The following is a 24,427-nucleotide window of genomic DNA, read 5'->3' as shown; positions in this document are numbered from 1 at the left end:
GATAAACAGCTGAATAAACTCAACGTTGAAGGCAGGCCAAAAACCGATATTAATTATTGACAATAACTGAATCGCTTCTTACCTTCGTTGTGCCAAATAATAAGTCAGACGTTGCACTTAATATATTGTAGACTCAGGAATCGGCAGTTCTGCTTGGTCTGGTCCAGCGTCAATACAGATTTACGCCGGTTCAGGAATTGCAAAAGGACACCGATTTCAAGTAAGTATAAAATCATTTTCATCGAATTTTTTTCCAGTGTTTTCAAGTAACATTACGCGTTGTTGTTTTTACTTGTTTTTTCAATAACATATCTCTTAGTTGTAAATTTCTGATGATACACTTATTTCCTTCTTTTTTTTATTCTTTTCTATCCACTGTTTTTGCTTTCTCATCCTCTATCCTTATATGTCCTGAACCTCGCTAACCATGCACGGCTAACTTTTTAGTATGAATTTAAAAAACACTTGAAAAAATTCGATCCATATACAATTCAGTTCAGAATATAACCATACATCCAGTCAAACCTATTTTGATTTATTGCGGTGAATGTTAATTGTTGTTATTTTTGATGATTTCCTTATTAGTCTAGTACCTAAGATAGCGTGTGGCTTTTCATATGACTCAACTTAGGTCTCGGCCTGGCATGGTGTGATAGATGTCACTCTTTTATTTGCGACCCCGGTGCCCCAGTTACGAGAGCAACAAGCTATTTTATTAGTTCCAGCTGGATCCGCTGTGCGTGTTTGCAGTCGCCAGCTGGCGAAGTAGACCCTGATAGCCTGCAGCAGTCATCCATGTATTCAGTTATATTTGAAAAGATGTGCCCGATTCAGATTAGTACGCTCAGAGTTTATACGCCAAGAACGCATCCGATAGAGATGCACAAAGCATGCTTTGCGCCAATCAAGTGCACGACAGAAGTGAGGCTTGAATGTTCGTTTTGCTCGAATAAATTGTTCGACGACAGTGAAAGCCGTTTACGACGAATAAGTCCTTGCGTCCTAAACTACCAAAAAGCACGTACAAAGCTAAAACAAAGCACAGAGACTAATATATAGTTTCACCATGAACTTCTTTCGAAACTTTCCCACTACGCAGAACCCGACTACCGCGCGAACAGTGGTGGCTCTGTCTGCGGCCGGTTCTCTACACCTTGGCTACATCAGTAAAGTACTTGGAGAAGTCCGCTGATGAACGTAAACGGGCGGCTCTGTGTGTAAGCCAGTCAATCGCCGAAGATATCGCCGAGGCTTTATGTGATGAATCGTGAATGGTGTGCGAAAATGATCAGGACTATACGTCTATGTTTTGGCCTTCGAAAATTTTGGCCACATGTATCAGGGCTTTATGATGTTTACTAGTCATTTTATTCAAAGGATGTTAACATATTTATTAGAATTCAGAGTTCCCTGTTATCTCGCTTAAATTTTACTTTAGCTTTATTTAGAGATAAAGCTGGCGATACGTACTGCTTTTTGTCGGTTATTGGATTATCACTGGGTTGCTTTAACTTCATTTAGTACACAGTCAGATTGGCAAAAGGTCATGGCATAAGTACAACTTATTAACATTTTATCCTGCTCCACTTACAATACATGCTCTTGAGTATGAAACTATTGTCGAATTGTAAGATAAAAAATATGATATAAATCGTGATTCGCGGATGATCACGAATCTTATCGCGCAAATATGCAAGCCGAATTTGCAGAAGAAGTTCAACCCATCTGCATAAAATTTCTTATGGACACCCAGATATTGCCACGGAGGAGGACAACTTTACGTGTTATCACACCTTTGTGTCCGCCACGGTTCTGCGACGGCGGAATGGTACTGCACTAAGTAAAACGTATGGATAGTACCTTGTGCGCACACGTAGACCGGCATGCTGTCATGTCTTACGTGGACTAAAATAATACGTAGTACGTAGAAAAACATGCAAGCATTATATATATGCTGTTCTCCGAAGGAACTTTGGAATATAGAAATTTCAGGTTGCATAATTTACATTAGTTCACGTGCATAAATATGTAAGAATCAGATGACGATTCAAAATAATTACCGTTATACTCTTGTAACAACGCTTGTTGAAGGTCGCGTGCAAATGCTCTTCATGCACTCCGAAACAAGCAACCGAAGCATCATCTTTCTACTCAAAGCCTGTAAGGTCTATCTCTAAGTCAGGTGTAAAATTTTTGAGCAGTCAGCAAGCGCGCATACATCAAATATCACATTAAAAGGAGGAAAACACATGACCATTTTCGAAATACCACACGCTACATCGATTCGTATGTACAAAATATACCCAAAAAGGATCATACACGCTAAAACGAAACCTTGATGTTAAGGTTATTACAATGACCCGAATACGACGATAATAGATGCGATACCACGGAAAAAAGAGCATCGCTGTTGCAGAAGAAAAGACTAGAACAGAAGCTCTAACGCTGCTCAATCCTAGTGACTAATGACCTAGTCGAAGCGGCGAATATGTAGCTCAATCAGATTGTGAATGCCGAAATCATCTGTCAAATGGCCAAACAATAAATTAGCCGACATCTCTGAGTTAAATCAACTTGTCTGTCTTATGTTGAGCATCAATCGTCGTAAGAATATGTAGCTAGATGCTTTCCGTACTTTCGCAGAACATATGATCTCTATTTATCTGTCTATCCATCTTAGAAGCATCCGGAAAGCAACAGCTCTACAGCCTCTTCTGGCAGCCTGCTGCATTTATCAAACCAGGTACAACATAATCTTTCGCATAACTGATGTCCCCTGATTTCAGAATTAATGAAGTCTGATTGACTGTGAAATAGTTTCAGTTCAAAAGTTATAATAAAGCTGACTCTGACTCGCGGGGCACAATAAAATCGCTAACAGTATTCATTGATGCCTCAAGTTTAATTATGAAATGGATGTGTGGTGCCTACACATAATACGTATGAGCTAGCAATAATGACCATTATTTATTATTGAAAACATTAGCAAACGGCTTAGTATTATTTTAGTAAACGTAGCCTGCGTACCACTGAAAAAAATCACTATACATTCAGGCTCAGGCCATACCTGATTCTCTGATTTCCATGATTCTCTGCGAACTGTTTAGCTGTAAGCCTTAGCTTCTGTTGTCGTAAGGTTCCATTTCAGGTTAATGCTCTACACGTCACAAATTATATCAACCCAGACGTCAAAAATTTTGTGGCTTTAAATGCAATAACAGTACAGAGAAAAGGGTGGTAAACAGTGGAAGCGAGGCTACTAGTTGCAACGTTCGAAAAACATTGATGATTTCTACACATTTTATAGATGAAATGAGGCAATTGGTGAAACTGTACTTCGCCCCTGTTATGCTGATCGCCTGAAATAACACTGATTTGAAAAAATAATTTGTTAATTATTACAGAGCGCGTGTATCTCGAATTTCGCCGTGGTGGATGGCGCTTCGTCCGTTGAATCGAATGCTTGCTCACCATTGCGTCGACGCCTGGAAACCTGAGTTAGCTTCGATTGCCAACCTTCACGAAGTCATTCGTACTGAAAGCTTGTAGAAATGTACTACAACTGTTACTAGATTGACATCAGGCCTGATTTGCATAAAAACTGTGGCATGCTACAATAAATTAATATTAGAAAAATCGGTTGCTGTTAAAGCTGTTTTCCATTTTAAGCCGATTCTAAACGAATGAAATATAAATGCAAGCAACAACGCTCGTCTTGTAGAATCAACGCCAGATCAACCTGCTTTACAAAATTTTTAGCCTGTGTGCTAACATGACGATATTACGACGAAGAGTTTGAGACTTCCCGTAATACCGTAAGGTCTAGGTATCATCATAATAAAAGGTTAGAAGAGTTAGACAGGAAGCTGCTGTTGTTGTTGTTTTCTTGAAATTATAACTAGTTTGTTTCTTTATTAATAATGCTTTAGCGGTCTCAAAAAGAACTAAAAAAAAAAACAGGAATTAATTGTAAAGTTACCTGTAGCCCTAAATATATGACAACGTTTGCGATGCAGAATATATTCTGCTTTACTAAAACTTCTGTTGGCATGCAAAAATTTCTTGCTGTGATTTATCAAAATAATATGAAATAGGAAAACCGTGGAATCGTACGCATTGACCTGAAGGAAATTGTATACAACATTATTTTCAACCAAAGGGACACCTTAGACGATTGCCTTCAATAGACGATAGAGAGGTTTCAATAAAAAACTACGAAAGCTAGGCTTGGTTTTTACATTGCGTAGCACCAATATAAATATAAAATACATTAATCGTATGATTTACCGTTCTCAGGAAAACTACAACGAAATTTATCTCGATAAGTACCAAATGGCGAAACTGATTTGGTGTCACATGAGTGATCTTGATTATCCAAAAAATATAATGGCTACAAACCGATGTGTTCAGACTGACGACCTCTTTTTGAGAGCTCCGAATGCGTGTTTCTTCGTCTACTATTATAAAATCGTAAAGTTTTCCGGAATGTCAACATAAATCGTTATCTCTTCAATAAAAATCTGACAATGTATAAGATTAAATTGCCTCAAAAATCTGTGTTTAGTATGTTCAATGCCATCTATATAATTACCTATTGATATATACGTACGTTTTATTTAAAATTAATATTGGTAGAATTCAGTTGTAAAAATCAGCAATGCGGCTACCCAGCAAAAATAACCTATTATATATAACAACATTTCTGCTAAGCACGCCTAACTTTAAATATTTCAGATGAATTCGTTTCGGTATGCGTTTTTACGTAACTCACCTTCAAATATCTCTGAAAATGCATGAACGAACAATTGGGAAATGGTACATTTCGTATTTTCACATGTACATGCAGAAAACAGCAGAGAAAAGAATCTAAGACACGAAATTACGGCGAAAAAGAAACCCAAACGTATTAAAAGATATCTTCCAGAATCAACTTATCTACAATGAACACTCCGCTGTTCTTATGTTTGTAATAAATTTAGTGAAGATCACAGTAGCTTCCAAATGTTTATTAGGAGCTGTATCACACATGTTTTTTTATGTTCGATCAATGATTAAAGTCGAATAACAGTATGCCAGTTTCATCAAGATCCATACTAATACGAAATTCTCAAACTGAAAGCCCAATCCCGAGTGGTCAGCTCCAAGTGTCTTCATGTACATAAACTTAGCTATTATAAAGCAGTAAGACAGCTGGAACACCTTGAGCTAAGTTTCTGGTGTGCAGACCTTGTTGCTAGTGGCATGCTTCAAGGGTCCGAATGGAAATCTGGTTATATTCGGGCTTCTATTGTTATCGGGTTATTGTCGATTTCATTAATCCGTAACAGCAGCAGTATCTGACTTAGCCACATTAAGGAGGGCAGTTTCGTGACCAAACATGATTTCAAATCGGTCACTTTGGTCGTAAAATTGCTCATTTTCTCGTTTCAGCAGATCCTCCTCTCGGACGAAGTTACGAATCTGTGAAAGAAGTTCGGCACCCTCACCGGGCAATTGTAGACCGGACACATCCCGGAAAAGGGCTTTCGCTGCCGGCACGCCAGGAAGCCCCTGTTTGCGGAAAAACTCTGAAATGTTTGTGCAGTCACGGAGAAGAAATTCGAGAGCATGAGGATGAAACTGGTCCACAGCTTGGGATACATCGATAACCCAAACGTGGCCAAGGTGCCAAAGTAAATTATATTCGGACAGGTCAGCGTGTACCAGTTTACACGTACTATAAAGCCTTTTCAGTATGGTAAAGCATTGATACCAAGCTTCTCGAAGTTGGTCTCGATTGAGATGAGCGTCACGAAGCTTCGGAGCTGGCTTGCCTTCGCTTCCTATAAATGTCATTACGAGCACGTGTTTCTTGAGAATGATAGCCTGCGGACAGTTGATCCCGGCACGGTGAATTTTTTGTAGATTGTTTAACTCTTTTTCGGCCCACACATGAATAGTCTTCCGTGGGTTGAGCTTGCAACGGTCCTTGAATCGAAAGTCCTCTTTGATATAGTCCGAACGATTTTTGAATTCATTCAGGGTTGTTTTGAATACTTTTATCGCGCACTCTTCAGGAACGTTGAACTCCTCGTTAGATCCACCCCTTGCATGGAAGACGGTCGACTCTTTGCCGGTAGAAATACAGCCATTTACTTCGTCAAGTATCTGACGATTGATCAGTTTGTAAATGAGAAGCCGCGTATTTACGTCCATACTCTGTTCGACAGTAGCTTTTTCCTTCTTGTCATGGAGACGAGCAGCACGACGTTCCTCCATCTTCGAATGGACTGTAATTAAACGAAAATCATGCAGCGTTAAACCCAGAATGTTTTAGTTCTCAGCGCAGCCCCAGGTAGTCACTCCGTTGTCGAAAAAAACATTCAATACGTGAAACAGCCGGAAATTTTTCGTTTATTGCAACAGTGCTCCTAATCTACTATACTATTTATGTTTCTCTGGATTTTGTCGGATTCAAATTAGCTGGACTGATTTTTTTTGGGAAACTAATTTTTGTTTTAGGAAGATTTGCACGCAGAGGAGTGCCACTTACACAAGTTTTTTCCCGTAGCACGCAATACCAATTCGGTTGATCGTAAACTGACAATATTGACTTCATAATACTTTATATTTGAAGACAACGCCGCAGAAGTGCTTACGCGGTACCATTAACATAATCTGCGTTGATAACTAATCAGTGTGAAACTTTATTGCGTGTATAAGTGTGCTTAACGTGTCTTGTATGACAAACTGTGTTCAAGCTATATTGTGGAAAAAGCTATCAGATTTGGTTGGAGCTCTAGCCGGCCGTCCAAACATTGTAACCGTGTAGCAGTTACCGTAAACCTATTATCAGATTGTATTGGTCTATCTATGTAATAGTCTAAAAAACGTCAATACAAAGGTTAAAGCGGTTAATATCCCGTAGATTTTCATTGATTTCGTGAGAGAAAGGTTCAGGACAAAGTGTCAAAAATTTTATGTAAATATCGGAACACAAAAGCGTCCGTATGCATAATATGCCCACCGAGACACATCAAGGCAATGTCACAGAAAGTAGCCAATAGTAAATCGATAGATTTACACGTATATTACAAATCGGCCAAAACCCGATTGAACTGATGTTCGTTCACGCCGAGAACGGATCCTCTTCACGTGCGTACCAAAAGCCAAGTCAATCAGCGAGTACTAAACAAGGCTTGTAATTATTTTTTAGAGATGTACCAACATGCTACGAGCGAGGCATATCTATTGGCTAAGCCCTCTGTCGAACATTTCAAAACAGCCTGATGAAATAACTACAGAAACGTAGCAAGTTAAACGACTCTTAGTTAACTTATAATATACTTGAGCCACAGTCTTCGTTCGCCGAGGTGAACGAATTACTAATCAGACAAAACTATCAGTAATCTAATTATAGCTAAAAAAAACTAGTAACCGAAGATCATCACTATGAATTGCACCTCTAAGGGAGTTATAAACGCTATTATTGAGCTTCATGTCGAAGCCGGAACCGTCCCCAGTGGCAATCGACGAAGTCAGTTCCATCACCTTACAAGCGTGTCGCCTGCCACACATTTCGGCATCGTGCTTCGTCTTCATAATACCGTCTTGGTTTCTTGAAAAACCACGGAACCCGATAGCTGGGTCCGTGCGCGCTTGTGTTGCAAAACGGTCCACGTCCTCGATCTCAGAGTCACTCGAACTATCTGTATCCGTATTGAATGAAAACAGTACATACAGACACAGATGGAACAAATTAATTAGGCTAGCATTGTTTGATTCGCAAGCACTTCCAAGTGTTATACGATAATGCTCAAACTATCATTGCTAGTTGCAAAGGAACGTACAGAACATCTATAGACATTGATCATCCTACGTGCTTCACAGGTGCATTAATGCTGTACGGTGTGATGTTTAGCGTTTCGAGCCAGACGCATCCTCCTGCCGTTCTTGCAACCGCGATACAGATGGTGATGTATTATAATAATGTATTAAGGTCTATAAGGTGTCTATTAAGGTTAAAAAATAACGTCGCGAACAAAAAAGCTTACCTTCCTCGCCGATGGAATCACCGTTTTTGAGCTTCCGTGCATTCGAACCATCGCGATCGCTCCCCAATGAAATGCCTAGAACCTCGTGACGATTTTTTTCCACCTGTGCTTCATGATCAAATTGCTCCTGTAGCAACTTTGCCAAAAGGAGATCATCATCAGTATTAGGAACGACCGCAAGGCCTCCGGTGCCTGAGTCATCGGAAGTGTCAGAGCTACGGACTTGATTTTCAAATGGTATCATTGAAGCAGAGATTAAATTCTCACGCTGGAACTCGCGCGCCAGCTCCTCGCTCATCACATCTAAAGAGAAATTATATTAACAACGTCTTACAGTAATATATTATAAACACTCACAACATAATATATTGTTCAGATCAACTTGACAGCCTATACCTGAGGATTTTATAGTGAGTGTTGAAATTGAAGAAGGTACACAGAAATGAGAACCGAGAAACAGAGCATATAAACCAAGGCAACTACTGTAACGGCATTAACCACTAGGTCATGGTATATCTTATGTATTACGAAGCGAGAATTTTTACTTAATCTTGATTAGCATATTGGGCAATTTAGGGTATTTTGCGCACCCGTGTAAATGTTTACAAATTACCTCTTCCATACACGGGAATTCGGCAACCTAATTAAAGGTCTAATTACTTTTTGAGCCCTTTGGTCCACTTTAATCATAGGGCAAAAAGAAACATTGCAAATCCTGTTTGAAGGGATCAAATCTGAGCTAAGAATTTTCAATAATCCATTGCATCTCATTTGTTGGGTGTAAAACGTCACTGCCTGATGCATAGGTAGCATCACAGGCCAAAAGTATGGGTGAGTATCCATATTTTAATCACAATTCGAATATATATGATTGCGTGAAGTTAAAGTGCGAGATTAAACACTCTGGTATTAGTGTATCTATTTACTGATATATCAGTAAGGTATATGGGACTAATTTCCAATGCATACATACTAAGCCATAACGGTTGTACCATAAACGAGAAAATATTATAGATAAAACTTTTTGCTTCAAGGAACTCGTTAAAGGTGGCAGGCGACGCGCCGCTGGCATGACTGTTAGTGCCCGGTTTTATCGCTGCCATTATCTACTACTAGGTCGTGGTTGTTTTGAGGGGCTTTCAGGATGACCGAGGTGGCATAACCGCGCTCGGGCAGAGCGTGACACACTTCTTAAGCCTGACTCGTTCTCGGAGAGTGTTGGAAAGTATAACTTTACCAAACTACCAAGAAGTTTTAAAAACATCTCTCTAGGTTACTTCATAGTGCACTACGACATCGGCTACATACATCATGTTTTCGACGATGATACATTATTACCATGTTGTAGGTAATTTATTGGTAAACTACGTATAATAATGTAGAAATGGCGGAAAACTGTCTATACGTTTATGCAACATAGATAAGCCAGAATTTAAGATGTACGTCAAAGAAAGCATTACTCCATGATGCGTTGCCGTGAAGTTAAAAACCAACGAAGTTTTCTTTTAATTTAAACTCTATTCCTTCGGAGTGAGTTCTAGCACAAAAACAGCTGATCACTGAGACAAGCGGTTACGAGCCGAGTGCAACAATGGCTAATCCAGAGTGATGCATTAAAACTAACACGTACGCAACGATTGGCGCAACGAAGTCTTCATATGTGAATAAACCGTAATGGAAATAATCCGCGAGTGGCATGACAGCATCCGAAAAAAAAATCCGATAGGGTTTAGATTTTGCCTGGTGTTGTAAAGTCTAGACCGAATACTTTAGGAGACGCTAAATTTTAGGCCAATATACTATCGTCCTCTGTTGCTCACCATCGAAAGACGCTGCCTGCTGTTTGGGCAGTTTTCCCCAGGGACATCCGGTGCTGCCGCTCATTGTCACGATTTTGATCGGTGCCAAACGTCAGTGGACGATAAACAATTTTTCTCCGTTCGTTTTAAACGAGGTTTCGCTATCTATCTTTACGTCCTGCTGTTTTTATCTGCCCTCGGATCGTCTACGATCAAGCCTCGTCGTTTTTGGAGGGGTCGCTATGAGCGATTCTCACCAAATCGACCAGTAGGATCGCTTCGATCCAGCAAAAACGAGACGATTTTTGCTGCCTCCCTTCCTGATGTTAGTGTCGTTTGCGCTTGAATAATTGCTTCAATTTGAATAACTTATTGTTTCTGTGATGATGAACTTACGTACAAATAACATACAAAGCGTTAACGTTAGCTCTCACGCTTGCCGATTGCGATACAGCAGAGTATTCGATAATATCTGATGAATGGCCAAAAATTTAATCACGAGTTAGTTGCAGATTAGAAAAGAGTGATATGCACCAGATTTCCACGAATTTCTTTAAATGGGATTTTTGAACACATTGGGCAGAGCCCAAAAACTTTGCTTCTATGCGGCCATTGTTAGTGATAGTGGGGCTTTAAGCTATATTGAATATAGCTTAAAAAGACGCGATGTCAGCGCTTTTATGCCGCTATGTCACAAAAATTGTTCACACAACGCTGTCGAAACAATGTTCAGCTGCCGAGCTGTAGCTCGATGTGATCTATCAGCAATGATCGCTGCTTGTGTGCACAGAAGATTACCGTGAGAAGGTCTTTAGACGGGCGGTCGGCCAGTGCCAGGAGAGAAGGTCTAAATGTTAGTTACAACAACGTAAGTGGACGTAAAACTAATTTTTAAACAGAACGAAATAGAGAGAGTTACAACTCTGCTTTTAAATATATTCATAAACTTCAATATATATTTTCGTTGTTGAATGTTTAATTCCTGTACACCTTAATCGATAATACTGTTTAACATACAGTGAATATATTAGAAACATTTTGGTGATTTGGAAATTATATCTGAAGTAAACAGAAGAACAGCTACTCTTGTTAATGGTAATAATTTTTCCTAATTGCTTATGTATGTTCCACCGAAATCAAAAAGATCCGAGTTTTTATACCTTAGAAAATACCCGTATTACTTTCAGCAACTACGCTATTGGTTTCTTATTATCATAATTAGTACTTACCGACTTTTTGCAAACTTAGTCGTTTTCAAAACAAATAAAAGAGCAATTTTATAATCGTTCTGTATGTACCGTTTGATTTGTTTACTATGTCGGAGAACGTGTGCATTTATAATGAGCGCATTAAAAGCATATGACCCGAGTACGACAGAACTCGCTGAATACTTCGTAAATAGACATTTTTCCATGAATTATTGGAATTAAATCAAATAGGCGTTTCAGTGAACGCCTAGAACTAGAAAAACCAAAAAAGCTTGTATATTTATGACAACAATATAGAATAAATGCTTTATTTAAATAAGTCTCCATATACTTTTGCACTATTACTACTGCTATATTTACCATCGTCGCACGTATTTTTGCTTTTATTGCGAACTCTCAATGTCGCTTCGTCCGGTTGTGATAATAATATTACTGTTATTCTTTTTACGATCTTCACGAGTTATATGGCGCTACTAATTTTTCCCTTATTTTTATTACTCATCATCAGCAGCAGCATCATATCTATTATTACCGGGTGTATTCTTATTAAAAGCTACTCGATTCAATAATTATTGTTTTTTTTTTTACCCAGACCTTATTTAATCAAACCGGTTGCCTAGCGGCCGACTAGAAACATTTAACGTAACCGTATATAGTAGGGTTATTTAAGAATTATAAGTATAACTATTATCATGATTTTTATGAATGATCATCTTGTTCGTAGTGTTCTTTTACTGTATTTCTTATATACTTGAAACTTTTTCATTTTCGATTTTTGTCGTTTTCAATGTATAAAGTATATCTTGTAATACTAACACATTGTAATCGTCCGATAGTATTGAAATATTTCTATTAATTAATTTGATGCATGTATATACGAAATGGGTCGGAGTGACATCTGCAGTGGTAGTCAAAAGACCGCGTTGTATGCAAATATACTCTTAATATTATCATCATCATCATCATCGAGTTCTAGTCCTCGAATCGCTTTTAACGTTGTCAACTGGTCCCGCGTCTAGAAAAAAAAAAAAAAGGATCCACATAATGAAAATTCATTGTTGTCAAGAGTGCCGAGACAAGAACATAACTGAAATGTTAGATTACGATTCTTACTTTAGTCCCTTTGCCTCTGCTCTGAGTTGAAACTACTAATATATATATATATATACTCTTGTTTTTTTTTACGTAATGATTAGGCGCGCATTTCGTGGGTTGGCCTTTCACACGATTACTTCAAATCCTTTGTCCTTTTCCTCTTCTACATATGAACCTCGTCAAAAAAATGCCAATCGTTTTTCTAACTAGATGGTTCCTAAGTCGAACATCTCGGTTAATACGGGTCGCGTTAGGTCGGTGCTGGTGTGATTTGAAAGGTGAGGAAACAAAACGTGAGGTCAAAGTATAGTGCTAAAATTGTTGTAATGCTTTTATGCAGGCTTGAAACAAGGCGCCTTGAAGATGAATGGAATTTCTGTAAGAATTTGCTATATTTGCGATTGTATAACGATATCTGTTCCCATAGGCTGTTCAGGCTGAGAAAAAAATTGTATCGTTGATGGTCAATATGCGTTATTGGAGGAAGCGGATAACTGAGTCGTCTTCGTTTTAAAAATGTTCATGTAAAAGATGCCCCTCGTAGTGCTAGATGAATTATGGGAGATGTCGATAAACTTATTACGAAAGTTGAGTAAGGCCGACACGCCAATAGGCGTGATATTGTCGAGGAACTCAAGTCCCACTACAACTACAAGAAAAATCTCGACGTTTGGGTACCACGTGACGTGATGCAAAAGAATTCACTTAATTAAAAAAAACGCAAGCTACGCAGAAACGCAAAGAAATCGAGCCATCTCTAGAGTGACGAAAAGTGGACCACATACGGTAATGACGAGCAAATCAAAAGAGAAAAAACAATTAATTTTTCACAATCTGTAACAGATTGCTCAGACTGACGCCAATGAAAACGATGCCACGTATTTGGTGAAACTGAAATAATGTGACGCATTGTGTCTAGATAACGATTAATTCGGATTTCTACTGTTAACAACCATCAAAAGTGTAACAACATTAATTGGTCAAAAGAAAAGGCATTGTTTTCCACCAAAAAACATGAATTTTTTCCTACCTGGCTGGAAAATTGTAGTACATTCGCCGCATAGTTGGAGCTTTGCACCATCAGTCGATCATTTACTTTAGTCTTTAAGGAACTCTCTTAATGATGCTCACTTAACTTTTCACAGGTTTTAGGTTAGAAACTGCACAAACTTCGCGATGACGTAATTGTTGTATTACCAAAATACTATCGATTAAAATGGCGCACATGTTGCTTAATAACATTATTTTAAAATATAAATAATTAGCTCCAGTTTTAGCTCAAGAATTGTCATTTTTCGACAACCTTATTTATATATATATTGTCCTACTTGTAACAAGCTGTCGTGTTTCCTCGGAGGTGCGAAATAGATATCGTTTGACAAAGCAGTTGGCTTTATGTCTCAACGGATGCGAGGCCTCCTGTAGGGAATTCTATAAGAACCTGACTTTAGTTTTTAACGAACTCGTATAGGGGGCTTAATCATATTGCTCAACTAGCTATAGTTAGCCAGTGAGCCTTGTTTATTAGGTAATATCGGGATAATAATATTAGGATAAATCGAACATATGAATTTAGTTTAGGACTCATTTCGTACTAAAGACTAATAAATTCGAAAGTAGAAAGGCACCTTTATCCGTCATTTGCTACCCTGTATACAAATATATGAATATCCACAGAGATGTCAGTTATTCAAGTTGTCATTATGATAACGACTGGATGGCTTTTATGTTCTGTAAGTTCACTTTCTACAGGTGCTCTTTATCCGTCTATATGTGCATCGGTGGGATATTTCTATTGTTGGCTATCATTTGTTTATATCATTTTGATAACGATGAAAAGTACGAAAGATAGCCAATGCTTAACCTGTACGTACTAATTAAGATGGTATTCCTTTGGCACTCGACGAACGCCTATTTGCTCGGTACTAAACACCATTATCTTGACAGCATCGCCGTCACTCATCGTACGCAAACGTCTCATTTTAACTAACTTGATAATGATTAGTAATATTTTATTCATGTGGTAATAACATGAAACAATAACTATTATTACGACTTATGTAATTTTCATTGTTTACCAATGGGACGTTTTTGTGTTACATATTTTTTTGTCCACATTAACCGCTTTAGTATTACTAAAAATAGTCGGTGAGGTATTCTAATCATTATTGCATGCTTGTACAAGCACTCCTTCGTCACTGTACCTCAGAGCCTTGACATGAACCTCGAGACGTTTCCGCTACGATATTTATATTCATTACATTGTATAGTATACCAACACTGATTCGTTATGTTTCTTGATAAGTAAAATAGTGACTTTTTACTTATTAAGTCTCTCTCATATGTCGCGTTCAAAAGGGACATATTTTTTAGTACTATATAAATACGTCACATACGCCAATATGAGCGATGACTCGTTTTCCACTTGGCTTAGAAGTCTTTAGCGAAAGCCGGTGCCCATTCATTAGATTCCGAATGGAGAGTACTGCTGCCATTCTACTTAGGCTCACGTTCATCAACAGTCAGATAAAAAGCTCCCCTAAGATGGCCCTCTATTTTAAAAATTGTAACAGGTTAAATAATCGACAATTGCTCTTTAGGTGGGTTTTTAATGATTACTATTACGAGAATGCGCCGTTTTTTGTGCTTAAAATAAAAATTATTCCATCAATTGTTTCTATGGGCAATGATAGTTGAAGTTATAGACTTTGAAAAAAAATAAGATGAAATTACTTGCTTTTAGGTTAACCGGCTAGTGGGTGCAGCCAACACTATACTATATATGCGTTTAGCATATGATTGATATGATACAAACACACGTTTAATTGTGATGTTCGAGTACTATGAAATAGAAACGTTAATCAGGGCAAAGTTAATTCAAGTACCGAATTACTATATTTTCATTGAGCTACTGAATAAGGCAAATGAAATCACTACATGCAGTTAGGCACACATTTAACTTAAAAATCGTGATGGCGGTGCATAAACGCTTACCCATCGGAAAATCAATGAAATCAGCTGGCCTGATAGTTTGAATAGGGTACTCGCTCGTTTAAGGTCGACGGTAAGGAGTGGCACTGTTCAGTGCTACGGTGATCGGTATCTCTGCTGGTTTCTACCTGATGCAATAGACCCTTATTCCCGCAGCCTTAGTGGCCTTACTTGTTAGGTAACTGGCGCAGTTTAATTTTCCTCTCAACACAGATTTGCTGTTCGCTTCCACAGAAGTTAACGCAGAGAAACAGGCTTTCGTTTACAGGACTATGATAGAACAGGGCGCGTATATATATACGGACACTATTTTCATACTATTTTTAATCAGCTACGGTTGCAATTACCGTATAATTTGCTTGCTAAGCAAAGTCACGTTAGCGCTACAGCCCGTATTGCGAATCAACCAAACTTCTGCAAATTGTCTACCGGTTGAAGTAAGCAGGGAAAAAAGTTGGCGATGATGACTTGCTTAGTGTGCAGTAATACCATAGTGTGCCAGACCAACAATATTACATTGAAATAACGATAACAATCAAAGGTGGCGACCGATGCTCTGACGACGGGAGCTGCACGAGCTCGTCGAGCGTAGAGATTTCATGCACGCCGCGCAATCTGGACGCTTTGAAGCCTTAGCTCGATTTACGCAGCTCTAGAATACGCTACACGTTCGAGAGTTCAGCATATTACGTTACGTTATTCGAGGTCGTCGTCACGACGGCAAGTTAATTGTTGTGGTAATAATCGATAAGGATCGTGCTTACACAATGATGTTCATTTCGATAGTTGTACGCCAGGTGACGCAGGGCATTTGTATCAAGTTAATTTCTTATGATCTCTTCAACACAATGTCTAGTAAGCTCTCGAGTGCGTATCTTGTGCTTCTGTACATCTTCACGACATTAAATCACTTTAGCCGTTCCGGTTAGTTCAACCACAGTTGACAGATATATTTTCAGTCCATATCTGTCGAATATAAGCGATAACTGTGTCCGCTTCAGAAGTTCTGTTGCTTCAAAAACCTTGCCATATTCCGAGCTTTCTCAATTGTCATTTTATCCGATTCGTTCTTACGGCCAAATGTCGGCTTTGAGCAGCGGCGGCCGACACACATAAGTACCTAGCCCCTTATACTTGAGTTTGTTGTACGTATGTTTAATCTACCTAGACTAAATAATTATGGACAATCGGTAAAATATTTAAGTGGATTTTTTTTCATCTGGTATTAGGGCGTGTAGACGAAGAGCATCATTGAAAACCTACTTGTTTTAAGAAAAAATGTGCCTGTCCTTGGTTTTTTTTTTGTGATTAATGCCTAACGGGAGTATTGTGAAATGTCAGTTCAGACAATACCCGCCACCGTCGTCGATTCATAAACGATTGGGCATGTGTTTCCGCAACCTAGAAACGAGCGTACAAAGTGCACTTGATGAAAACACTATTTTTATAAAGAACAACGCACCTGTACAGGTCATCTATCCAAAGTTATCGCCGGCAGCTCTGCTTAGCTCCCTTTTTATAATTACAGTGAGCTTTGGATCTGTTGGTCGTCGTTGTTAAACATTTTACAGTTCCAATTAACTACTCTACAGATTCTAACTGGTACATTGACAACGTACCGGGATTACCTGCTGTCCAAGCTAGAAATTGTCTCTTGAGACCTCACATTAAACTCTAACGAGTAAATCTAAACATGTAACAGTCTACTTATATAGTTTATAGTGATATCATCAATACACACGCTGTTACTCATTAAAATAGATAGCACTGACTAACGGACAACTATTTATCAACTTTTACAGTATCGGCGATATTCATATTGGCCGTGGCTTCTGCACGATCTATTGTCTGTGTATGATTTCTGGATTTACTGGTATTATATGTTTCGATTTCAGTTCGATTTCAATATTTTCATTTACTCGTTCTCGGTAGCGATCCCGAACAAGGTACTCAGTCGTGACGATGCGTTTAAAAACGGCTCCCACCACCCAGGTCCTATTGTAGAATTCACTTTGTCACCGTTCGTGTCAAGTTAACTGGGCGTTTAACTATCCCTATTGAAAATAATTACTTATAGTTTACGTGACACGGTTCGATTAAAAAGTGCGTTGATTCAGGGAGTCTAAAATAACTATCCGTTTTACCGTTTCAACGCAGCTGTCATTGACTGTTTAGAAGTAATAGTGTCCGTACTATACGGCCACAAGTTTGCGGGATGGATTAGACTCTGCCTATTATTATTATTTATGCGCTCGATAGTTTATATGTATCATGTATGTAACGTGTGGTTCTCCTCGCAGTTTACGGGGCATCGGCTTGAAAAATACGAGCTTCTGCCTTGGGAGACCGACTATTCAATAATGCATGGTTGGCTAGCAATATGAAAAATTAAAATTTATTTTTTTATTCCTGTTGTTTGTGTGTACACGTACCACCGTAAATAGTAAAGCACTCAATGTGCTAGCTTGTTGTATGAAGTCATTGTAATGATTACTGAGGGGTCCGCGCGATTTGCCGTTTATATGTGTGTGTGTGTGTATTTCTTTTCAGAAAAGCGCATGTATCATCCCTTTTTATCTGACTGACGCTCGATACTGCTCTTTTCGTAAGAAGCTTCATCTTGATAACTAACTGTGCAGTCTACCTTCTGCATTAACCAACGATTACGATGAAAATAAAATCTACGTTCCTATAATATACTCGTTACCTTTTTATCATGCCTTTACACACTGTAACACCTAGTTACTCTGGCACAGATGCGTGACGTTCATCAAACACAATATTCACAAAATAGAATTCATCCAAGAGCACACATTTTCAGGGAATATATAAGTATATATAAATACAATAGGATAATGCCAACCATCTGAAACAATTCATTGCTATTACCCTTGTAAGATTATAAAGCCGCAGTTATGATTTTGGTCCGGTTCATATTAAGATTGATTTATCATTTGTCATGCTTGTAGTATAAGTGTAGTGCAGTCTAAGATTGCTACTTCTTCATTTTTTTTTTCATTTTTAGGATGAATATAATGTGTTCCTGCTGTCTTATAGGACGTGCAAGTTGTCGCAGCTGCTGTGAGCCGCACCGCTGAAGGTACCGCAAGCCTTTCGAAGGATCTTCTTGAGGAACATCTTGGCCCTCAGCGGTCGCTTGTGCGTCGCGCCGTGACAGTCACCTGGTAGGTCGCCAGGCGTTTGGTTTAGCGAGCCGTTCTGCATCACTGGGGACGTCCTTGTTCGCATTAGGGGCAAAATCTTAAGAGTGGTACCTTGGCTGCGTTGCGAAGCACTACGCTTAATCAACTGCAAAGAGACAAAATTAAGAAAATGGTAGTAATCGTAATATATTACTATTTTCGCTAAACGACTCATTAATAATAAACGAGCCTCTTTACGTTTACGTTTAGGACCAGTTTTTATATATGGGAATGAGGAATCTTTTTTCACACATCTGCGTACTTCCGCTATATCGATGTATCTTTTCCGGTTGAAAAGAGAAGTAGGAATGCTTCGAGCTTTCCGTCCGGCACTGCTGTTAGGCCATCTATCAGATGGCCGGTTTCCCGCACGAAACTATAACTGGGCGGGCCATGCTGGGAAATACAGTTTGTGTGCAGTAAAATAACCAGTAGCGGAAAAAGAAATACAGGACCCGCTAAAAAAGGATGCACAACAGCTCCACCGCCAAGTTGATGCTGATGTGCTTTAGACGGATGATAAGAAGTTATCAGGAACGGTCTCAACTTCACAATACCGCGACCTTGACAGCAGTTAATACAATGAAGAATACTTCATTAGAGTTCCTTCCACAGAGTAACTCGAGAAATGTCTGGATCATCAATGAACAAAAAGCACGCAAGAAGTTATATCAAGTACTCCCCAATCTACATACGGACAACAATTTTATTTTAGATAATCAACTGAAATAGCACGAAGATGTCAACGTCCGCTATAGTGTCTACTAGACTATGTTATGCTAAACATGATAACCTAAAAAAGGTCGTGATTAGATCGTGATGATAGGTCGTGATGGGAAATTGCCGCTTTAGACACCAAGCATGAAATGGTCCAGCATTAAAAAGTTTCATATCCGCATGCTTCTTCTTGTAGTGCAAATAACTTGAAATGATAAAAATTTTGCAAAAAAATCCGAAAAATGTGCTTCGAACGATGAAAGTTGAGAAACTGAGACGGTTAGACTCATATGTATCTAACACTGCGCTATATATATAGCGAACGGTACGCAGTCACTGCGTTCTTTGGCCCTGAAGTTAAATCCGACGGAAATTTCAAATAAGTGAAAAATACTATGATATATAATGTTAAGTAACAATAAGAGCATCGCTACATCTAAAATTTAATAAACTTCTAATAGCTATTAATGAACCTATTCTTCATCTAATTCTATCACAGAACCGATAGAATTTTTTTATATCCAACATATCCATCGACCAAAAACGGAAAACAATGTGAGACCTTCAACGTCTCAAACATGTCTTTTCTTAAACAGGTTTTTTCTTGTCTTACTACGCTGATCAACCCGGATGAGAAGTTCACTAGAATGAAACGGATTCCCAAAAGTGAACCCTGTGAGTGTATATAATTATTTTTTCCTATTGGAAGTCTTTTTAAAAGTAGAGGAGATAAATAAATCATCACTTATCTGGTAAAACTGAAAGGAAATTTGTAAATAAGCATATCGAACTGTTCCTATATTGTTTAGCAAAGAAACTTCGAGCGCCAAATTGCACATCAGTATAACAGAAAATATAAACGCGGGTCTTGTACATAAATCGTAGCAATTAATACAGATGTATTATCAATCTGTGTATGTAAATAATGGGTAGGTATTAGAAGATGAAGCGTCCAGATCCTTCAGCCTGTCATAAGTTTTACATTACACACAGAGTGTCTTAAGGGCACTCATTTATAGTATTTATAGATTTATGTTTATAATAAGCTGATACTCTTAGAGTCCAGGCTCTGAGAGCTTTTTAGCAGTCTTATGTTTGCTATTGTGTTCCCGGATATTATATCTGCTTTTATTAATTAAAATTTCTATAAACAAATCGACGTCTGCAGAATGCACGCCCCTAACCTCCTTCCGTCGTGCATAGCAGCAATCAAAACTATAAACGTGCTGTTTAAACTTGAAGGTAACCCCTAATACCGCTACCCTTAAATTCGGACAAACTTTCAGTGCTTCCTTAAGCCTTGCATCGGTATCGCCTATTAAACCATTTATTAATAAGTCGCCTCAAAAAATATAGACATCAGCCGAAATAAAGTTTTCGAGAAAAAGCAACTATTATGGTTAGTATAGGCCAATACCCACCTGACGTTGGCAAAGTTGTGGGTTTCCTTTTAGACTTGTGTCCGGTCTATTGGTAAATAAGTATACTAAGAATATTTTCGAAATTCGATCGTATATCATGATGAACCCCTACGAACATATTATTGAACTTATTCATACACAGTGATTATATATATATGCTGTAAGGAGCAAGAGACTGGCGAAAAGCAAGCAATAACTTGATAATTACCCATTAGTTTTAGATACTGGAGATTCATTTTTGTTTACAGACTCTGGATTAGTTAATATTAAAGCTATATATTTTTATTATCTGATCGCTAAAAGGTATACACTACCAACGCGCACCTTGACGGCTATGTGATCCAAAATAGCGGATAGTTCTAACGACGCACGTTTATTTTATAGGAAAGAGTGTTTTTTATGTGTATACATACCAGTTGCTGTTTGAGCCGTATCTGGTGCAGGAGCCCAGCCAGGAGCTCATCGACGTTATGATTTATTCCCGCCGACGTCTCAATAAATTTGATACCTTCGCCACTTGCGAAACTTCGACCCTCTAAAATTGACGAAATGAGACTTATCAGTCCCTAACTGTCTTAATCATCCTCTTGTTTTAGTAAATATAAGAGGTTAGTTGAGATATAATTTTGGAGAACCTATGTTGTACGGCGGTGGTTATCGATGTGATCCTAATACCTGAAGCGTAGGAGATGTATGTAGCTTTTGAGAAACAAACAATATTTCAGTTATAATAACAACTATAGTTTAGAACCAAAAAAAAAAAAAAAAAAAATAGGTTTCTATAACCCAGAGAGAAAATAGATGAAGCTTAATCGAGTAATAACAGTAGGAATAGCAACGATTACTAACCGCTTGTGGAGATAGCTCGAAGTCGCACGAGGTCGGTCTTATTCGCGACAAGGATGACGGCTCGAGCCGCCATGTTATCCCACTTGCGAATCGTCTTAAATCGGTGAAAATAATGCATTTCAAAGCAACGAGGATCTCAGTAATAGTTCTGACTTCACTTAATGTTCTGTGCACTTATCTCAAAGGCGTATATACATTCGCGTATTATTAGCTAAATTGATTCGACCGATTCTAATTCGAAACGTTTTTGAATTAACAGTCAAAGTGAAAATTCTATACGTAAAAAATCAGCATTGCCATAATACCTAAGTTTCATACTTGGCCATACTTGTTCTTTACTCAAGCACGACAGTGAAGTCGGTAATTACCTGAAGGAACTCTTTGGCTGCACCGAAGGAGCTCTTAGACGTCATTGAATAGACCACCAGATACGCATCGGGCTGGTAGCTCGTTACTGGGTTTCTCTGTGAAGATAGCCGTAGATAGACATTTCTATTGTATACATTGTAGGTTGCAACAGAAATAAGGGCTATTTTTTGACGTTGTTTTTTTTCTTTATAGTTATTCACTAACCATTTATTTCTGTGAAGTAATCTCCCCACGTCTATCGGTCTATTGTAATTTTATGCTGCAAGGAACATAATTTCAGGTCGAATCGGAATTAGAAGATGATATTGGAAAGCAAAGAAAAGCCTCTTCGTATCCTGCTATTTGCTAAAATCAAAAGGCTGCCGAAGAAAGACTAGATCCTTGGGCTATGTAAAATGTGAATTTGAACTGCTCGCAACACGTTTGCGAGGTTCAAGAATTGCATCTTGCAGCTGGAAGATGCGTTGCGTCCCCGGTCGACCATCTGAGGCCAAGGATGACCGCCGGAATCCGTTTAGCCAACGGCTCGTTAATTGGACGAGAGGACGAACTGCAGTATATAATTATCAGCTGACATTTTTACTGGCTTTGTTTTTCGGCTTCAAAATAAAAACAGTCTAACACTTTTCACTATGACCATAGACACGGGAATATCTACGCAAAGCTAAAACTCTGTCCGTTCATCTGCTGCAACTAGCGAAACTTTGAAACAAGCTTCACTTCTCGAAACCGACGACGTATCATATACTCAACACAATCGACAATACAAGTCCCAGCAAGACTGGAAATGTAGACATGTTTAAACTTGGCCATGTGTTAATATCACGATATGAAACACGAGTACTTTAAACTTGCTTTTAGTGCTTTTTGCCCTTGTTACCTGTCCACCCTTTATTTACTTCTACAGTACCATTTGAAAGTGTTTTCTTTCATATGTAAGTCAGTTGCAATTCTGTTGCGCGGTGAACGAAGTTCTATGTTGAGTTCAGACCGAAAGTTTCAAATTAATAAAAGAAAAGATCATTTTCTTCGCTTAGGTCAAACAAATTTTTGCCGAAGTCAAACAGCTTCCGAAGTAATACAGGCTACTTGTGTCGTGTACAGCAAGGATATTACAAGGCTTGGAATTTACCTCAGAGTTGGGCTTAGGGCTAGGTTTAAGATCAGGCTTAGAGACAGACTTAACATTAGGTACAGCGTTTAGCGAGAGGACCGTTAAGAATTCCTTCGCAAAATTCAAAAGTGGCATTTTACAACTGGTGCATGCGGCCCGCTCTAGTCAAACGTCTGTGATCGATAAAGAGCGATTGAAGCCATCGAGCAACACGCAGCTGCGTGGCAGATTTTTTAACAGGATTATTTTTAGGGACGAAGAATGGTGGTTTCACATCGATACAAAGCAGAAAAAAACTGATAGCTCTGGGCACGAGATTTCTATTTACAAAGTGACTACGATTCTTGTTTGGAGGGCCAGCAATTCGTGACCTGGACGGGGTGATAGATTGCAGTATACGATTATCGACAGGCATCTTCAATGCATTGGATTTACATGAAAATTAAAAGTCTAGGTCCCTCATGAGTCCACTGAGCAGTATAAAAAGACAAGGCTTCTTATTTCTTCTTAACATCTTACCTAACAGCGAGTAATACACAACCACAATGACAGGCTTCTACACAGAATCGTCACCAGTGGCAAGAAGCGGTCTTTTCACTTTGATATTAAGTGTCCTCCGTAAGGTTGCGTCTCTCAAAAGGACCACAACCTATATTTGGCGAAACTTGAAGCCTTTGCACCGCGAAATGTCTATAACTAGATGGTTAAAAAATCTGTATCTGTATACGGTAACTCAATTACATTACTTGAATAAGGCTATCGAACGGAAAATACCCGATGGACGAGGCAATGTCGTTTTTTTGCACGACAATGCAAGGCCGGAAACGACAAAGGTTGTGTACAGGTTTTTTCGACCCACTGTAGTTTCCACACATAGGTAAATTAACTTAGTAAAAACGCATTCGACAGCGGAGAGGGTCAAACGCTGAATGAGCAACTTTTTTAACACCAGTCCCAAAAATTCTTGCCAAGAAAGAATATATTAATTGAAGGATGGAGAAGGCTAAAGAAGAGTGACAGCGAATTAAAAGTAAGTTAGTCTGTTGATAAAAACGATTTTGACAATTCAGTATCTGATCAAATATAGCGAGTAGGCAGTGCTGCAAGAGATGCATAGGAGCTTATTTGGAATTTTGTAGAGGTATTCGAACAGTCTGGATACTTACTAGTGCTTCGCTAGATTTGTGTTCAATAAACACCAGCTCTGATTCCTCTCCGTTGAGAATAATCTGTACAACTTTCTCGTGTTCTTCGTCTGAAACAACGTATACGAAAGAATTTCTTGTGATTTTTTGTCTTTCTCTGGCGATGGCTTATTGAGGCGGTCGAAGGAGACTGATACCAAACAGCTAAAGCATCGTTAGAACCACCATAACTGGCGGCCATAGATAGTTGGCAGAAAGTTGGAAAAATGACGTATGTTATTCTGGTCTTACCCATGGAGCTGTCGTAAGAGCAGATGTACTCCGAGGTTGTAAATTGCCTCGTGAGTGATGTTTTGCCCGTTTCTGGTGCGCCCAAAACGAGTACACGGTAACGTCGTGCAGCAGTCGGCTCCACGCAGATGACATCATCTACGATCGACTGTTATCGATAATAATAACGAAAATGACGATGAACAGAAATAG

The 24,427-nt window shown here is 38.7% G+C and overlaps 3 protein-coding genes across 9 annotated transcripts in view; 1 reads left to right on the top strand and 2 right to left on the bottom strand.

Moving 5' to 3' along the window:
• Nucleotides 1-4,553, top strand: part of Pfk (ATP-dependent 6-phosphofructokinase) — a 15,363-nt gene extending 10,810 nt beyond the window's left edge. Inside the window, exons 9-11 of one of the 4 annotated variants that reach the window (XM_022845745.2) lie at nt 132-220; nt 1,100-1,274; nt 3,405-3,505. In XM_022845745.2, the coding sequence (XP_022701480.1) occupies nt 132-220; nt 1,100-1,271 (261 nt within the window). In that variant the 3' untranslated portion in view covers nt 1,272-1,274; nt 3,405-3,505. The other 3 variants (XM_022845746.2, XM_022845744.2, XM_022845747.2) reach the window with 3 other exon arrangements.
• Nucleotides 4,554-4,955: 402 nt separating this feature from the next.
• Nucleotides 4,956-10,552, bottom strand: LOC111267473 (serine/threonine-protein kinase RIO3). 2 transcript variants are annotated; one of them, XM_022845748.2, is made up of 4 exons: nt 9,854-10,552; nt 8,034-8,336; nt 7,443-7,688; nt 4,956-6,269 (listed from the first exon to the last, which is right to left on the bottom strand). In XM_022845748.2, exons 1-4 carry the CDS (start codon nt 9,915-9,917, stop codon nt 5,314-5,316), a joined length of 1,569 nt encoding a protein of 522 aa, XP_022701483.1. In that variant the 5' UTR covers nt 9,918-10,552; the 3' UTR covers nt 4,956-5,313. The 2 variants fall into 2 exon arrangements, with proteins under 2 accessions (XP_022701483.1, XP_022701484.1); XM_022845749.2 differs by having other exon boundaries at nt 8,034-8,169.
• A 6,942-nt stretch (nt 10,553-17,494) lies between these two features.
• Nucleotides 17,495-24,427, bottom strand: part of LOC111267471 (uncharacterized) — a 71,331-nt gene continuing 64,398 nt past the window's right edge. For all 3 annotated transcript variants that reach the window (XM_022845743.2, XM_022845742.2, XM_086971337.1), the window contains exons 11-16: nt 24,236-24,383; nt 23,966-24,054; nt 21,685-21,780; nt 21,317-21,410; nt 20,881-21,002; nt 17,495-18,435 (exon numbers count right to left, since the gene is read on the bottom strand). In XM_022845743.2, the coding sequence (XP_022701478.1) occupies nt 18,178-18,435; nt 20,881-21,002; nt 21,317-21,410; nt 21,685-21,780; nt 23,966-24,054; nt 24,236-24,383 (807 nt within the window). In that variant the 3' untranslated portion in view covers nt 17,495-18,177. The remainder of the gene's footprint in view (nt 18,436-20,880; nt 21,003-21,316; nt 21,411-21,684; nt 21,781-23,965; nt 24,055-24,235; nt 24,384-24,427) is intronic.

Source organism: Varroa jacobsoni, unplaced genomic scaffold, assembly GCF_002532875.2.
Source record: "Varroa jacobsoni isolate VJ856 unplaced genomic scaffold, vjacob_1.0 scaffold_1192, whole genome shotgun sequence".
NCBI lineage: Eukaryota > Metazoa > Arthropoda > Arachnida > Mesostigmata > Varroidae > Varroa > Varroa jacobsoni.
The sequence above is the reverse complement of the archived record's forward strand: the minus strand, read 5'-3'. Positions and strand labels throughout refer to the sequence as shown.